General features: G+C 36.0%; 1 protein-coding gene across 3 annotated transcripts in view; it reads right to left on the reverse strand.

The window, feature by feature from the left end:
- The window catches only part of LOC149799808 (uncharacterized), a 38,181-nt gene extending 21,376 nt beyond the window's left edge, over window positions 1-16,805 (reverse strand). The window contains exons 1-4 of one of the 3 annotated variants that reach the window (XM_089959219.1): window positions 16,557-16,799; window positions 15,195-15,292; window positions 12,988-13,029; window positions 11,873-11,911 (exon numbers count right to left, since the gene is read on the reverse strand). In XM_089959219.1, the coding sequence (XP_089815345.1) occupies window positions 11,873-11,911; window positions 12,988-13,029; window positions 15,195-15,209 (96 nt within the window). In that variant the 5' untranslated portion in view covers window positions 15,210-15,292; window positions 16,557-16,799. Of the gene's footprint in view, window positions 1-11,872; window positions 11,912-12,987; window positions 13,030-15,194; window positions 15,293-16,556 lie in introns of all 3 variants that reach the window. The other 2 variants (XM_089959218.1, XM_089959220.1) reach the window with 2 other exon arrangements.
- Between the last annotated feature and the right edge of the window lie 532 nt (window positions 16,806-17,337).

A 17,337-nucleotide genomic window follows, 5' to 3' on the forward strand; every position in this document is an offset into this window, starting at 1 on the left:
TGAGAAGCCTTTCAAACAGCAGCTCCCATCCCTAGTAAGATTGCAGCATCCTTGTTGCAACATCCCCTACACCCCAACGAGAAGAACTTAAAATTTGTGTGAAAAACAAAGAAAGTAACCAGAAGTGACAAAAGAAAAGAAGACCAAAGCCATCCCATTACCACCATCGCCAATACCACCACCCTCAGTTTCCACTCCCGTGGCACGTGGGACAAGTAAAGCCGTTTCTAAGCCACCATATCGAGCCAACCAATATAGATCAGTGAAGAGTGGGTAACCTACTAAAAATGGATGGAGACGGTGTTAGCAAGTATTTACTACGATTCATGCTATCCTGCAGAATACGGAGGAGTTTAGAAATTGTATCGCGCTACCAAAACCCAAGTAAAAATGTCCGTTTTCCTCAAGTGCAACGATGATTACAAGAACAAGTCACATGCACTTTACACAAAACCATTCAACGAAAATGTTTCAGAAGTCGCACCGGAGTGGAGGGCATCTATCATCATTGGCAAGCCGATTTAATCGAGGTCTCTCATTTGACCCCCTATAATCGTTGCTACAAATATTTGTGCGTCATCGACGTCTTTTCCTCATACTGGTGTTGAAACAAAGCTGATGTAACTCTCTTGGATGGCAAACCGACAAATACACCGAATTTTTAAACTTAGCTTTACATTTAAAACAGAATTGAAGCAACACGACATTCACTTTTGTACCACCGAAAATCCTAAAACCAAAGTCAGCATCGTAGAACGTTATCAACGCACCTCGAAAAAACACATGTGGACATAATTTACTCATCAGCACTCTCAAGTACATCGACGTTGTCCGCACCTGGTCCAAACGTACAATCAATCTTAAAATCAGAGTACCGGATGTGCCCCGCAATAAGTGACTCATGACAGCGACGTGACTGTCTTTGAGCGCCTGTTCAGTATGAACCCAACTGTGACTGTCCCCAAGAATGGTTACGTGTTGTGGACGGGAGATTCGGTACTCATTGGCAAAACCAAACGCAATTTCGACAAAGGTTACTACCCCAACTGGACCACCGAATTGTTTCGTGTCACTGGACGTTAGCGTGGCCGTCATCCTGCCGTCTATAAATTGGAAGTCGTGAACGGGGAAGTATTAAGAGGAACGTTTTACTTGCCCGAGTTACAACGTGTAATCAAAAAATAAGACAAAGTGCACGCCTTGGAAAGTATTATCGAGCAAAGAACCCATAAAATGGAAAAACGATGAGTCAAAGAAGGCAAAGTACGTTGGAAAGGATATCCTCACAGTGTTTATCTTGGATCGAAGTTACTCAAGTCATCAACTATAAAAAGAAGTGACCATTAAGCTCCTCTAAACAGCCTGAACCGCTACCGCCGCAGTGACCTTTCCTTCTCCCAGTTCGTGTCTGCAAGATCTACAAAGGCAACACTTGCGAGTGTGGTGTGGAGAACGTGTGCCTAAAATACAAATCATCTTTTTGTGCCCAATCATTGTGGTGTATTGTGTCATCGGTGCTGCTATTACAATATACAAACAAGTGTGGACCATTTTACTGAACAGTAGCATCAGATACGTTTTTTCTCAATCATTCCCTGAAATATTCTTCTAAAGGGAACAATGGGAGTCTTTTGCCCAACGTCAGTCACCCTCCCAACAGTTACAACCTATACAACAACCCTCTTTAGGACACTCCTCTAACCTTCAGCGACCCCACGGACAGCAGAACTCTAGAATTATGAACAACCAGTTTTACCTAACGTTACTAAGTGACAGTTCCATGGAGGTGTTTCCCCACATCGTAATGTGCTGTTTCACAGCCAGATTATCTCAGGCCATCCAGCTGAATCACGTAGCCCATTTGGAAGTGTATTTGGTGGAAATAAATAACCCTAAATCCAAAACGTCACTGAAAAGCAAAACACTTTTCTGAACGAAACATTGCAACAAGAGATGAGTAAAATCGGGTTCTTAGGTGAGACGAAGTCAGCCAATAATCCATTATTCACCATCGATACTGTGAAAATCCGGCAGGCTATTAATTTAGCGGTAAACATTTGGGGGACACAATTGATGACAGGTTCGAGGAAGCGTTTGGCAAAGCAATAATAAGAGCAAAAAAAAGTTGTAAAGATTGACTACCATAAAGTGGCTTGTCGCCTAATGACGAGATATTTGGATACAAAGACGTTGTCAGTCAGGTTTAATGGTACATTGTTTGAAATTTTGGGTCGACATCCACAGATGGTAACAGAATTTGAGCCGGAATATCATCAGCAATCTGAATGTTACAAGGCTTTTGGATCTCCAGTAAAACTGAACGAATGACTCAATTTGGTGTTTGTGTAGTCCGATGTGGTGGAGTACAATGTAGTGGGACACACCTCTGTACCGTTACTGCGTGTCATTCATTTCAAAGTGGATTCTACCACGATTACTGACGAGAAAGTTGGAAACATCTGTCACGTTCACCATGAATTTGCCATGAAAAGAGATCTGCAACAAAATATACCATTCTCCAAAGGGAAAGTCACGGTGAAACTCATTTTCGAAAATGATTGTCTAACGACCTGTAAATGATGTATCCTGTGTACCGAGTCGTCTTACGACAGCGAGGACATGGTTTAAGAGATATGCTGAAATCAGCGTTTCGTTCGGTGGCCCCCGTTTTGAAACCAACGTTGACACGAGGATTGCACGCCTTGAAAGATGCCGCTTTGACGCAGAATTTCTCCAAAATAGCATCATCGACAAACAAAACCCTAAAGAAGATTTCTTGAGAGCAGGCAAAAATGTCTTTCTTCAAGCTAGGCAAAGACATTTTGGGTCGGCGAGAAACTCCTTTAAATGCTCTGGACGCTGTCGAGTCGGGTATTCCTGCTTCCCTGGCACCACAGCAAGGACAAGATTGAAACAGACGATGACGAAGACACCCTTTCAGACGACTTCACCTCCCCTGAACTAGAAAAACTAAAAGAATAAGAACCGTGGGGGACTTAGAAGTGTTTGACTCTTATAAAACACAGAAAGAAAGAAAAAATGATGCACCGAGAGTTTGTCACCTGTTCCAAGTCGGAACTTGATTTGTCTGCCATGCCGCCCATAATGATGACCATGCTAGAATCATAATGGGTAGAATTTCATCCCTTTACCTCTGTCATGGACTCAGGATCGATCCCTGTCAAATTTGAAATTAAAGGAGATCCCGAAGATGACATCAACAAAATCTTTCGCAGTTTCTTGTACTGGAAAGTCAAAGTTCAGGATGCAAATGGAGATCCAATAGACACTTAGCATGTAGCTCCCGTCAACAATTTCATGCATTGCTCGTTCAGCTCAGTGGATTCGTACTTGAATAACAAACTGGTCAGCAGCAACATGGATACTTACCCTTACCGAGCATACCTGGAAAATCTATTGGCGTACGGAAAAGAAGCCAAGAACACCCATCTAAGTCCTTACGTGGTATGGAAACCTGACATGGCAAGTACATTCAATGACACCGATTTGATTACAGACAAAGATCCAAACAACAATGTGGGATTCAACAATCGCGGAAACAACATCAAGGATGAACGTAATTTAGAACTGATGGATCGTTTGTATTTGGACATGTGATTCCAAGAGAAGTATTTGCTGAATGCCGTGAATACCCGCCTGAGACTGAATCTCAGCAGTACCGCTTTCCATATGATGGATGCAACTGATACAAATTACAAATCCAAACTCTATGAAGCCACAATCTACATGCGTCTTGTGGAAGTGTTACATAAAGTAGGAAACGACATCACTCACTTTGAGCAGAACGACCGCCATGCATCAGATACGACGCGTGGAAGTGAAAACCTTCACCATTCCCACTGGTTATCAATCCATGATCAAAGATCATCTGTTCCAAGGACATTTACCCAAACGTTTAATTATTAGTATCGTGAACACTGCAGCCTTCAACGGATACTGCAATAACAATCATTTTAAACTCTCATCATTACTACGTATTCAAGATAGAAGTCAGGAACCAACAACAGTCATTGCACTGCTTACGTCGATTATGCAGTAGGTTATACTTTGTAGGCCTTAGATTTTGTTCCAGACCAAAGCATCGACGATGGACATTTATATCATTTAAAATCCGGACAGTTTACAAAACAACTACCCCGCACGGTGAACGTCCTCCTGTCTGGCGAATTCGATAATACCATAGAAATCAACAGATTGAGAGAAGTCATGCTAGACTACTTGAAGCAATGGAAAACACTTATCCCTCTTTGAATGGTGGAGACTCTTTGGAAACGGAATGGTTGGAGGATACTGCGCAAGCCTTGGCAGACAAAGAGGATATAATGATGAAGTCCAGATGGCCAGAACAAGAGCAGCATTTAGTCTCCTGTTTTGACAAACACCTGGAAGAAACAATTACGGAATTGACCAAGAAAGTTTGCTATGGATGTCAAAACAATCATCCAAGTGAAGTTTAACACGAAAAATGTCTAATCATGAGTCAAGAGGATGTATTGGATGAATATCTAGAGGACGCTAGGGATCTCATCTCAGAAGAAGCAGTGTTGCATCAGTGGTATAAAGACTTAATCATTCTTGCCTTCCATTGACTGCTCTAGAGATCCAGCACATAGAAGTTGTCTTGGACGTTAGTGCGGAGACGAAGCGAAGAAACGGTTACTTGTCAGAGATTTTCAAGCATAACATCAGGATTAAATGGATGACTTATCATTACCTTTGAAACGAACAAGAACAAACCCAAAACAAAATGCATATATAGAAACTTTATAACCTTAACGGCTCGTACACTGCTTCTTGGAAGCGGGTCGTGTGTGCTAAAGATGAACTTCCTCATCGCAAGCCTAAAGACCATCAAGCTTATGTCATCAACACGGACGAGTCTTCTACCAGGAACCCACTGGGTAGCCGTTTCCTTTCCCCAAGATTATTGTGTGGAGTACTTTGATTTGTATAGATTGCTACCTTTGGAATACGACATCCTTGACTTTATAAAAATATGCCCAAACGACACGACTCAATAATGTGAAATTACAAGGCACAAATTCCATGGTGTGTGAACGATGTTGTGTGTATTTTCTTTATCAATGCAGTGTTGGATATCCCTTAGAACATTTAGTGACTTATTTTGATCGTAACTCATCTAGAAACGACGATAAAGTAGATCAATGGTTTTCTGACCGGTATGGCTATATCTTGTCTTTAGCTAAGAAATGTAGTATACAGCAATGGCTTAATGACTTCCCGTCGTATAAATCTGACTTCTCTTCAAAACGTAGTCAGCCTTGTCATACGTTATTTGTTTGAAAAATTGTTACTTTGATTATTTTATTTTAGTTGTTTGAATACAACATGTTGTGTTTTGACAATACGTGTCTGTCGTTTGTTTTCAAAAGATTACACTGACTATACATTCTCGATGAGTTCTCTCATTCCCTCACCATAAAGGTCAGTTACCAGTTACCATGGCGTTGCAACCCAACTAAAATCGTAGGGATATTTTCTATGGCGTCCTCACTTGAGCCATATAACGTGAGGCAGTCTCCAGTCTGACCATCCATTGTTGACTCATCCTCCTTTGAAGATGTGTTTAAAACTAACCAAGCTGAATGAAGCTTACGTGAATTTACATCGTGTCACGTAAAGCCTGATACTCGCGCCTGAATAAATAGAGAATGTCAGGATGTTAAAAGTGACTGAAGACCTGATAGAAGAGTTCTTCAGAGAGGAAATCTAGAAAAAGCAAGAACAGCGGACGGAGAAGTACATACTTCAGAAGCAGCATAGAGAACAGCAACATCAGCAACAGCAGGAGTCAGACAGAGGTTTTGTCTTTCTCTTTCCGAAGAAGCAGACCCTATCCTGTGGGAAAGCCTGCAGCCATACGAGGACGCAATCGTAGAGAATAAAATATTGCTGTAATACCCGAAAAACAAAACGGCGCTTTTCATTGCTACCAAACAATAGGGAAAGAGGTACTAGTCTAATTGCCAAACTATGTGTCTATCTTTGTGTTTGTGTGTATGTTAAAAAAATCGAAGTGTGTCTATAAGCACTTCATTTCTCTGTTTTATGTCAAAATAAGAAGTGTCTATAAGCATTTTTTTCCCTAGCTTGTCAGATAGTGTGTGTGCGTGTTTGTAGTGGGTGATAGTAAGTAAAGAAGTGAACGAGTGTTTGTTTTTTTTTATTTCCGCGCGTTCTATATTATGGATAGTGGAATGTTATTGTAAGTTTTGATGTCAGTGGTATGATTTCATTCACATCCGTGCTTTAGACAGTGTTCGTTAGTCTGGCTACTCATCATTGACCAGTCAACAGTGACAAAAAATAACAGAAATGCTAAATTGATCCAGTTCCAAATGCGTCTTGAGTATGCCAAGCGCCTACCTGACGAGCTAGCCATACAGGCTATATAAGAATCAGCATGAATAGAAGAGGAAAAGGACGACAGGAAAAAGAACAAAGAGAAGGTATAAAGAATCCTGTCTCACGTCATGCTAAGGCCATTGTGTCAGATCAAGCTTGTGGTGAGAACACCTCCACGGCCAGTACCAGCACCACAACCAGTACCAGCACCACAGCCACTACCAGCACCACAGTCTCTACCAACAGTACAAAGACCTGTGGTTCCCCAAACTGAAAACTCGGAGGAGGAGGAGGAGATAAAGATACTTCCTCATCATCATCATTCACAGGTCTGGCGGCGTAGAAGACAGAGGGAACAAGTCTTCACTATCACTGAAAGTAACGACTGCGAGAGTGAAACCAGTCAATCCCCCTCTGAGCTACCAGCCACAATCTTAAATTGGGAGCAGGACTGCAGCCGTTGTTGTGTCTGTGGTGCCCGACCAGCGAGGTGTCGCCATTAGAAAAGGAACAATAGGAGTTCGAAAACAACAGTCCTTATAAGAGCTAACCAGATCTCTAGAAAAGAGACCATTCAAGTTGCCAATTAGCGTGAGCGTGGAGTACTGTGACTATAAGCACCAACTCCTTTACTGACTTGTGTGTGAGTTTGTATGTGTGTGCGTGTGTGTGCGTGTGTGTGCGTGTGTGTTTGTATGCGTTCGCGTACGGTTGTTTGTGTGTTTGTATGTGTTTGTGTGCGTTCATACGTGTGTGTTTGCATGCGTTGGCGTACGTATGTGGATATTATATATGTTCTTTTCCCTTTGTGTTGATAGTAGATAATGGGTTATTTTCTCTCCACTGTGTTGATAGTAGATATTTGTATTCATACGTTCGCGTACGTATGTGGATAGTATGTAATATATTAAGTTTATATAAAGGATGTTTTCCTTCATGTCCATATTTGAAGAATATAAAGCATAGCGTTCGTCATTTGAGCCATTCAACATTGAATATAAAATGGCTTCGAACCACCTAGACAAAATGAAGACGTTGCAAGAAGCAGTCGATCTAGGTATGGTGGAGATGTTGCTCAAACTAAATAATGATAACGTTTATAGTCCCCACCATCTCAAAGTGGAAATGAACAACTTAAAGAAGACGAAGGAAAGACTAAAGACTGTTATTGAAATAGGGAAAGGAGGAGATGGAGGGGGGGGTGGGGTGGATATGAAAAGAATGAGAGACTAGAATAAACAAAATCCATAAACAAAAACTATTTTATTGTGCATTGTTTTATATTGTTTTCTTATGGTCATTTCTAAACATTCATAATGGTGCTAATTCAGGCAATCAAATGAAGCTTGTATAATAATACTATTGTTATACGTTATATTCTCGTTGAAACCGTACATGTAATAAGAGTAAACTATGCTACTCTATGTTTATCTTTACAAGGTCTGGTTTTAGAATGGAGTAAAACAAATTAGACACCATACTGTATTTTCTATAATGGTATAAACATATAACAAGAACAGATACTACCTATAGATGTACAAACATGTAACATCTGTCCATATATACATATATGGGTAGTATATGTCCTCATGTACGCCTACATGTAACATCTGTCCTTATGTACATCTACATGTAACATCTGTCCTTATGTACATCTACATGTAACATCGGTCCTAATCTACATATATAGGTAGCATATGTCCTTATATACATTGATGTGCAGCATCTGTCCTTATATACATCTATAGGTAGCACCTGTCCTTATGTACACCTATATGTAACATATGTCCTTATATACATCGATAGGTAGCATCTGTCATTATGTACATATATATGCAATATCTGTCTGCATGCACATCTTTAGGTAGCATCTGTCCTTATGTACAGATACATGTAACATCTGTCCTTATGTAAACCTATAGATAGCGTCTGTCCTTGAATAAATCTATAAGTAGGATCTGTCCTTACGTACACGTAGTATATTACCTTATGTAAATCTACTTAGAGCATCTTTTCTTACGCACATCTACATATAGCATCGGTCCTTATGTAAATCTATACGTAGCATATGTCCTTATGTACATATGTAGGTAGCATCTGCCCTTACGTCATCTGCATTTAACATCTGTCATTATGGAAATACACGTGTAGCATCTTTCCTTACGGAAATTTATATGTAGCATATGTCCGTGTGTACATCTATAGGTAGTATATGTCTTCACGTACATCTGTATGTAGTATCTGTCCGTAGGTGAATCTATATGTAGCATCTGTCCGTATATAGATCTATAAGTAGCGTCTGTCCTTAAGTAAATCTTCATGCAGCATCTGTCCTTATGTAAATCTACGTATAGCATCTGTCCATACGTACATCCACAGGTAAAATATTTCAACATGTCTAAATGACATATTGTGATGAAAAGTAGAGCAACGACAAAACCAGTATACTGATCGTATATAGTCTTTACGGTTCAACAATAACTACAGACAATAAACCATACTAAAGGGCACTCACACAGATCAGTAAATGAAATGATGACAAAATAACATACATGCATACACACATTATTAAAGTTTCAGACAAATGGGGAGGGGGGTTTGAATAACACAGACATGTCTCGCAATTAGTTATGCATTTATAATAAAGCATATATGCATTTGTCCAAATCCGGTCCACGTGTAGTGAATGAAAATAAAATAACCAAGAAATTACAAGAATGACATATAATTGATATCCGATTTTCACTATCTATCGTTTTACTAGATATTTATTTCCAAACAATGTTAGGTTTTACGTACATACTTGTTCTCTTGTCTACTTGATGAATCTACAGATAGACAAAATGAACTTTTGGCTTGAAAGATATTCACAAATCGTCTATAATTGAGGCCATGTTGATTTAATATGACGGTGGAATTTGTAATTTTCTTATTTTAACACCGAAGATAAGCGACCATTAAAACTCCATAAAAAATAAACATAACGAAGATATATGCAAACCAGGCTGAAAACTCAGAATAACGCATGTTTTCCTCTGAATAATATAATATATACATGTTTCCTTTCATAACTGAAAAATTATGTCAAGAGCAGTACATTCTGCACAAAGCGTATGCATCATAAAATTGCAACAATTTGAAACCGCAATAAATCGATTTAAACAAAGTTTTATTTTATTGCTCGAATGAGGAAGCTTTGAACGTCTCTTCCAGACTGATTACTCGAGGTAATTCTCCAACTACTTGAGAAGAAATGATATGCTTAATTTATGATTCTGCAATATTTGACGACAAAGTACACAATTGTACTGAAGTTTGCATGCAGTTTACAAATACCCTCTCAGATGCTTGTAAATCAGAATAATTATTCCGTTCGAACTACCATTTACACGTGATGATTTCCAGTGAATTGTAGACATTCTATTTGGACCATATATCGATAAGTAGAATATTCCTCTTAGGGATTAATGGTATGATGAAAAGAATACCAGAACCTCGATAGACACAGCCAATGGACTCTCCAAACCATCGTCGCGACTCAATAAGCGAGAGAAGGCGACAATGGAGTATAAGACGGATGTATGAAAGAAGATCTCCAGTACGATAATTCATATGTTAATAAAAAGTAATGATACAATTTTGAAACAACCAATTCTCGCAAAAATCAATTAAAACGGAAAGATGTTATTTCATAAAGCTTATTTAAGGTGAGCAGGGAGATTTTAAAACTTAAAAGTTCAAATAAAGTTCTGAAATATCACCTTTGAATAAACGTATTTGGAAGCTAAGAAAGATCAAAAACGTAACCTGTTTAAACTAGGTATGTTTATAACGCAAGAAAGCTTGTTTTTCTTGCGCTTTCTGCATACTGTGAATCACGTTCCTGCGTAATTTAGATCACTTTTTATGTCACAACAATCTTAACGAGACCTACTGTTGTGACTATATGGTCTTCAACAAAGTAACAAAAAGATGTAAAACCAGAAAGTATAGTATAGCAAACACTTAAATGTTTATCTCTGAGTTACAAAGTAATCATGTAAGAGGAACTTACTGTACTGTGAATTAATTCCCCAATTATCATAAAAGTTATATCACAAGTCGACAAATACATAGTCTGACATTAGCCAATATGAATGCATTTTCAATAATCTCAAACTAATGATTTCGTCCAAAATGTTAATGAGCACTTTGTACTTCCTATGAATAGTGTTAATAAATGAAACCACTCAAATTGTAACTGAACAAAACAGTCACTAAACCCAAGACTAAACTTAAACGATGCATTAAAATTATGCTAATAAGAACCTTATCTGGACCCTAAGAAAAAATAAGAGTAAGAAGTCCAGTCCTTTATCAGTTTGCAATACAAACTAGACATTGACCTCAAAAATCAGTATGCAATGTACTTATAACTAATAAACATGTCAAAGCCCAAGGAAGCATTAGAATTTTCAAAAACAAAACCAAGCTCCTGTACTCAAACCCAAACAAATATATCTTAATAAATGACATTAGTCAGGTAGGCGTAATCTCCTATTCTCAATTAAGGGAAAAGTAAATCACAAAATACAAATTAAATATACATAACACCTACATCCCTATCGACATATTCAGTGTTGATAGTCACACACAATCTCACCCCTTCCCCTTTTGCAATGGCAAATCATTGTCCAATTTGCATTTGTTTTAATACAAATGTGTCCGTAGTACCGATGCATATATATAATACTATACAACTTGCATGTTAGGAGTATACTAGAATTTAAAATTACGGCCAATGTTTGGATCTGAGAAGTATTAGTATGATCCATACCATATTAAGTATAACATGACAATTCAGTATGTGAGATACAGAATTTGAAAGCAAATAGTATCTTTTATTTTGCTATTTAACGGTAATAGAACAATAATATAATATGCTTTTCTAACTATTAAATATGTGAAAGGTATTATGTTCCTGTGTTTCGTTCGATTTAATAATAATAAAAATAATATGGAAATCAATATTTCAAGTACCAAAAAGGCTTAAGGAGTTATAATTCGGGTGTATCATAATGACTCTTTCCCATCGCTTGTTTACACGTACGTGGGAAAACGAACCAGAATTTAAACTTATTTCTTACATAGTTTCTGGTCTGTCTGACGAGTATCGAGGTCCCCACGAATGTCGTTTTGCTTCGTTTGCCCTTTATAATGTCGCACGACATAGACGTCGTCTATAATATGATTAAATTAGCTTGTGCTACTCAAATGCTTTCATGGTGTATCACAAGTTTCCTAGTAAATTTTTTGTTCTTACCGGTGACTGCTTATGAAAAACATTTCTTATAATGTTTTAAAATTGGCGCTAAATCCTACCAAACAAAAAAGATAAATATTAGCCATTATAAACAACTTTACTTTACTTGCAATCTGATTTAACTTGGGGTGTTCCGTAAATTAGTATATAATAATCACAAGGTAAATCCGCACTCGTACTTACCTTTTCATTTGGTACACATGTTAAGTATCCATCACCAACCTGATATAATACAAATATATTTTAGTAATAATCCTTTATTTAGCTACATTACTCTGGACAGAGATATATACATTTAGGCACCACGTTCATCATAACTCATCTGATATATAAAAAAATAGAAGTAACACAATATGCAACTATCCTAATCCTATTTAAATAACGTAAGAAAGCTATATTATTATTATCAAAAAAGGAATGCACCAAGCATTCTGTCACAGCTGAATTGTATTTACTCTATGCTTCAGTGACTCATATGCTCGCATGTTTTAATGAAAGCATAGCAGGTTACGGTATGTAGAAACAATAAGAAAGTGTAGCAATATACTAATTGTATTCTCTTCATGTTTCGCAGTGAATAAACTTCACCAGCTCATACTTTGATCGGTACGAAACCAAAATATAATTATCAGTACCAGTTTCAGAAATAATTTGCTCACCATGTTCCGTCACACCAATTGAAATATAAGTACATTCCACTCTTTTAACAGTTGCATATTATAATATTTGATATTCCGCCATGATAAACATTCGCCTCTATATTAACATTTGTACATATGTCATTTTTTGTATTGTGAAATATAAAGTCCCAAATGTTGTATATTTATCTTTCATGATCATCTACTTAGGAAACTGTTATTATAAACAATTATTGAAGAAATGAAACTACATGCATTAAAGACCAAGAAAAATGATAAAACTGTATTATCTACCATTTTTTAAATAGCATATGATGCTTACTGGACACTTAGAGGACATTTTTGTATTTGCAAATTGTTAACATCGCATTATATAAACAAGATCACGTATAGCTGGATAAAGTTCATTAAAAAGGAATATTCCAGGACTTTTATCTCTCGAGATTACAATTTCAAAAAACAAAAAACAAAAAAAAAATACAAGATTTGGTAGTAGCAATGACTTTGGTCTTGTTAACCACATTCATCCCTAAAAGACTGAACAGATCAAGAAATATGATAGCTCCATAAATATTCAAAAGATTCAATAGAATGAATCGTGTTTTTTGCTTGGAAGAAGTTTTGCCTGTATCATTACGACATAGTTTTAGCAATACTTACTTTTCGTATGTGGCAAGCCTCCAAATACCCACTAGATGCATTCTTTTGAGAAAAAAGGAGAAAACAATGACATTGGTACCGTCCATATCATCAAAAATATCTAGTATTTTGAATGATCTGTATGAAACATCTACGCCGTTGAATTAATTGAACTTGAATTTGTAGTATGTGACATTACTTGCTATCAAGGGAACATCTTTTGCCATTTAATAGTATACAACTGGAATACACTTGAATATTATAAAAGAGGTTATTTCGGTCACAGACGACTAATAGTTTTGAAATGTGAACATTTAGGAATATATTTATACTTTGAAGGGTGCGGGAAAGGTTAATGCTTAATGTTCTAAAAATGATAGATTTAATTATCTTGTCTATGTTTCGCCGAATAAATTGAAACTCCAGGAGAGCACATGATTTTCATTTTTGACGTTATACAGTGAGAAGTTTTCATGTTATTATAACTGTTCTCCTTTTTGCAATAATTACGTATTACACTTTTACAGCGAAATATTGCAGCTATTGGCATTTGGTCATGCAGTATCCATTTTAAAAAATAGCAAAAGCCTCCCCTCTCCCTCACAGTTCTTAACTTGATAAGATCCTTATGAGATGAAGACATATCAAGGTTCGTTTTTCTATCACTAATGTCCAATGCCTGTAGCGTAAGCACGCGTAGTTCAGATTCATCATGGCTTAAAGCGTATTCCATAACATTACACTTTACACGTGACTGAGCCAACAGTTTGACAGAAACCCAAACTAAAACAACTTAAGACTAGTATAAAACAAACAGATGGCAAGTCTGATATCTAGTCTAATGGTTCAATAGATCACTTATTCATGCAGCATTTCAAACCATTATGCTTCATCAGGCACATGACCGCGGTTAAATGAAACACAAGTTTTTTTCAAAAAGTTGTAACTTCCCTCAAATTTGAAATGTTTGAAATGGTTGAGGAACTAGTGGACTGTTTAACATTCAGTTTCAGTAAAATATATGCAATATAATCATCTACATAAAATTCCTATTATACAACATAGCTTAAACACATCATGTCGTAAGCAAAGTATGATCCCCCGTTTTTATTTTATGCGTAATAGATTTCAAAGAGAAAGAAACTAAAACAAGGAAAGACTATCTGCTTAGGATGCAGCCTACCTATCAGGCAATAAAAAGTCGATGTGATATATTACCAACAAAGACATTTTATCGGCGATCGTAATATTTGTCTAACAATTGTTGTACATTCTCGCATATTACAGAGCAATTATCAATTTTAAACAATTACACTTTCAAGAACGTTATGACATTTAGCTTACCCCAGTAAAAGTTCATATATATATATATATATATATATATATATATATATATATATATATATATATATATATATATATATATATATATATATATATATAATACAGTCTAACAATAATCATCATGTTTAGGCACAAAACAAAGTAATGAATATTAACGAAGTTAATTCTAATGCAGTGCTGCTTATTTTAGAAACATGATTTATGCATCCTATCAATAATAATAATAATAATATTTGAACATCATTTCAAAGTGAAGAAAAATCTGTGTATGAGAAACAAAATGTATTACAATAAGTAAAAAGTAAACCAAGGGTCTAAAAGTAACATTGTACAAATAAACTTTAGACTGAAGAAGATTCGTCTTCATTTAAGGATGTAAAATGTGAGTTCAGACAGCATCCTTGTTCCATTTTATTGTAAGCAGCTAGTCATCTTCCTTCTATATAAAGTCAAAGACCACCATTCATGTAAAGTTTTTAAAAAGTCATAGGTTTTATCTAATATGATGACTGAACTTTTGCAAGACATAATGACGTTCGTCTTTGATTATCTAATATTTGCTCAATATTATGCAAAGGTATGACGACAAACGATATATTTCCCTTTGAACATAAAATTATAACACGTTGACAATAGTAATTTATCCCTTCTAACGTGGACAAAATGTATGAAGAACGTCAGTTATTCTTAAAATGCTGTTATGTGCATTGATTCATTTGTGAATATTTCTTTTTTTGTCGTCCTCAATATGAATAACGGACAAGCATGTACATCCATGTTTTACAAGAATGTTCTATAAATTGTACAGCTCTCTGCATTGATACAATACATTTAAGATAAAATAATGTTTTTACCAATACAAATATGCGTTGTTGTCAACTTACGTCGATGGAATCCATGTTACGATATTGCAAATTGTTTGCCTTGCTGATTTGTTTCGATGTTTGTAATCTTAGAACAACGTCAACATATTTCACAGGGTCTGTAATTATAGGAGAGATTACTAATATGTACTGTTTTACAATAGTATACACACAATAGATGGAGAAATATTTTCTCGTTGTATCACTATCCAATTACCGTTTGGTATAATCTTTCATACGAATATTTATCATGTATATTACCCATGAGAAATATCTACACAATTATGCATGGAGTGCGTAAAGTTTCATTAGGTTAGTAAGTTTTTCTTACCATTTGCACTAGACACATGCACATTAATCATAGATTACTGTATTTGTATGGGAAAATATGAATGAGCATTTCTAAGATATACCGCACAACATTATGAGTGCAGTATAGCTATGAAGAAACGAGCTCCTATTTTCCTATACAAATCTTGTAACCATTTTATTATATCTTCATTTTGCCTTTCTGCATAATGCAGAATGACGCAAATAAAACACTCCAAGAAACAAAGTATTACATTTGCTGATCGATTCTAAAGCAAAATACACAAAATCATTGAAACAAATACACAACAGCATTATTCATGCCCAGAAAGCCTTGCGCAACGATCTCCTTTGAACCTGACAGCTCCGGTAGCCTAATGGTTTGAGCGTGCGCCTCGGATGCAGGAGGTTGCGGGTTCTAAACATGGCCAAGTCATACTAAAGAGTTATAAAAGTGGTACTAACAGTTGCGCGGCAAGGCGATCAGCATTAAGAGGTTAGTGTTAGGACTGGTCGGCCTGGCGTTAGGATAATGTGACTGGGTGGGACTTAATGCTACATGTCTGCGGCATGATGCTCCAGTGCTAGACATCACCATAAACGGCCACACTACAGACATCGTAGAGATATGACTGAAAACATGTTAAAGCTATGTTCAAAATCCAAATCAAGCACACAGACCTTTGAAATTGATAGTGGACTGTATGCTAAGTAATTCTTTACAAAAATCTTGTTCTAGTCTTCTTGAAATTTGTAATTTAGAGTCACTTTGTCATATCATTAAGCAGGAGTTGGTTTTAAACATGTCTTAACCACCTATCTATCTATCTATCTTTATATCTATCTATCTATCTATCTATCTATCTATCTATCTATCTATATATATATATATATATATATATATATATATATATATATATATATATATATATATATATATATATATATATATATATATATATATATATATATATATATATATATATATATATATATATCAATATACCTATCTAAACATCTATCTATCTATGTTTCTATATGTATGTCTATCTATCAATTAGAAGCATACTTAACTTCTTAAATCCTCATGGTAGATCCAGCTGACATCATGAAATAACTATATATCGAATAATGCATTCCTTTCATGAAGTAGCACGTCTCGTTCTTCTCAATAACTGAGTTCTTAATGTAGAACTTTTGATCACTGTTCAAACATGTATCTATACTACAACCCAGTAAAGTTGTTTTTCATGCTGTGTTAAATTTAGCTTTGAACTGTCGTCACTAGAATGAATAATTACCTTCATCAAGGAAGTTAAAACCTTGGTCAGTTAATCTTTGAGTAAGCTGCAGCAATATCTATTTCCTTTGAAGGATCAATTGTTGGTGGGGACTTCGTATTATTTTGAATCGGGATGTTCATCGTAAGGTCCCGATATATCCATGAACCAAAGATAATTTATATGTATATTCCACTATATGTACAATTCTTTCAATGAGAGTGGTATGGAAAAGGCATAGCAGATGCACACATTCTATTTATTTCTGTCCTTAGAACGTGATTTATATCAGACACCTACATTGAAAATCTCATCCAAAAGTCTTAAAGATGAGTGTTTTATTTTATTAAAATGAAAAGATAAATACCAATGTATATACATGACATTTTTAAAACGAGAATACTTGACAGAATACTATGCTTACAAAATACATATTATGAAGCAGATCATCCCTAACAGAAAAGCAGAATCAAGCGTTTTATAAAAGGGAATTAAGTACTAATTTATTACAAGAAACTCATATGAAGTTTATTTAGAACGAGCGTTGGAAATACAAATCTTTTTAATGATTATTA

Source organism: Sinohyriopsis cumingii, chromosome 5 (assembly GCF_028554795.1).
Source record: "Sinohyriopsis cumingii isolate HCF-2022 chromosome 5, ASM2855479v2, whole genome shotgun sequence".
Classification (NCBI taxonomy): domain Eukaryota; kingdom Metazoa; phylum Mollusca; class Bivalvia; order Unionida; family Unionidae; genus Sinohyriopsis; species Sinohyriopsis cumingii.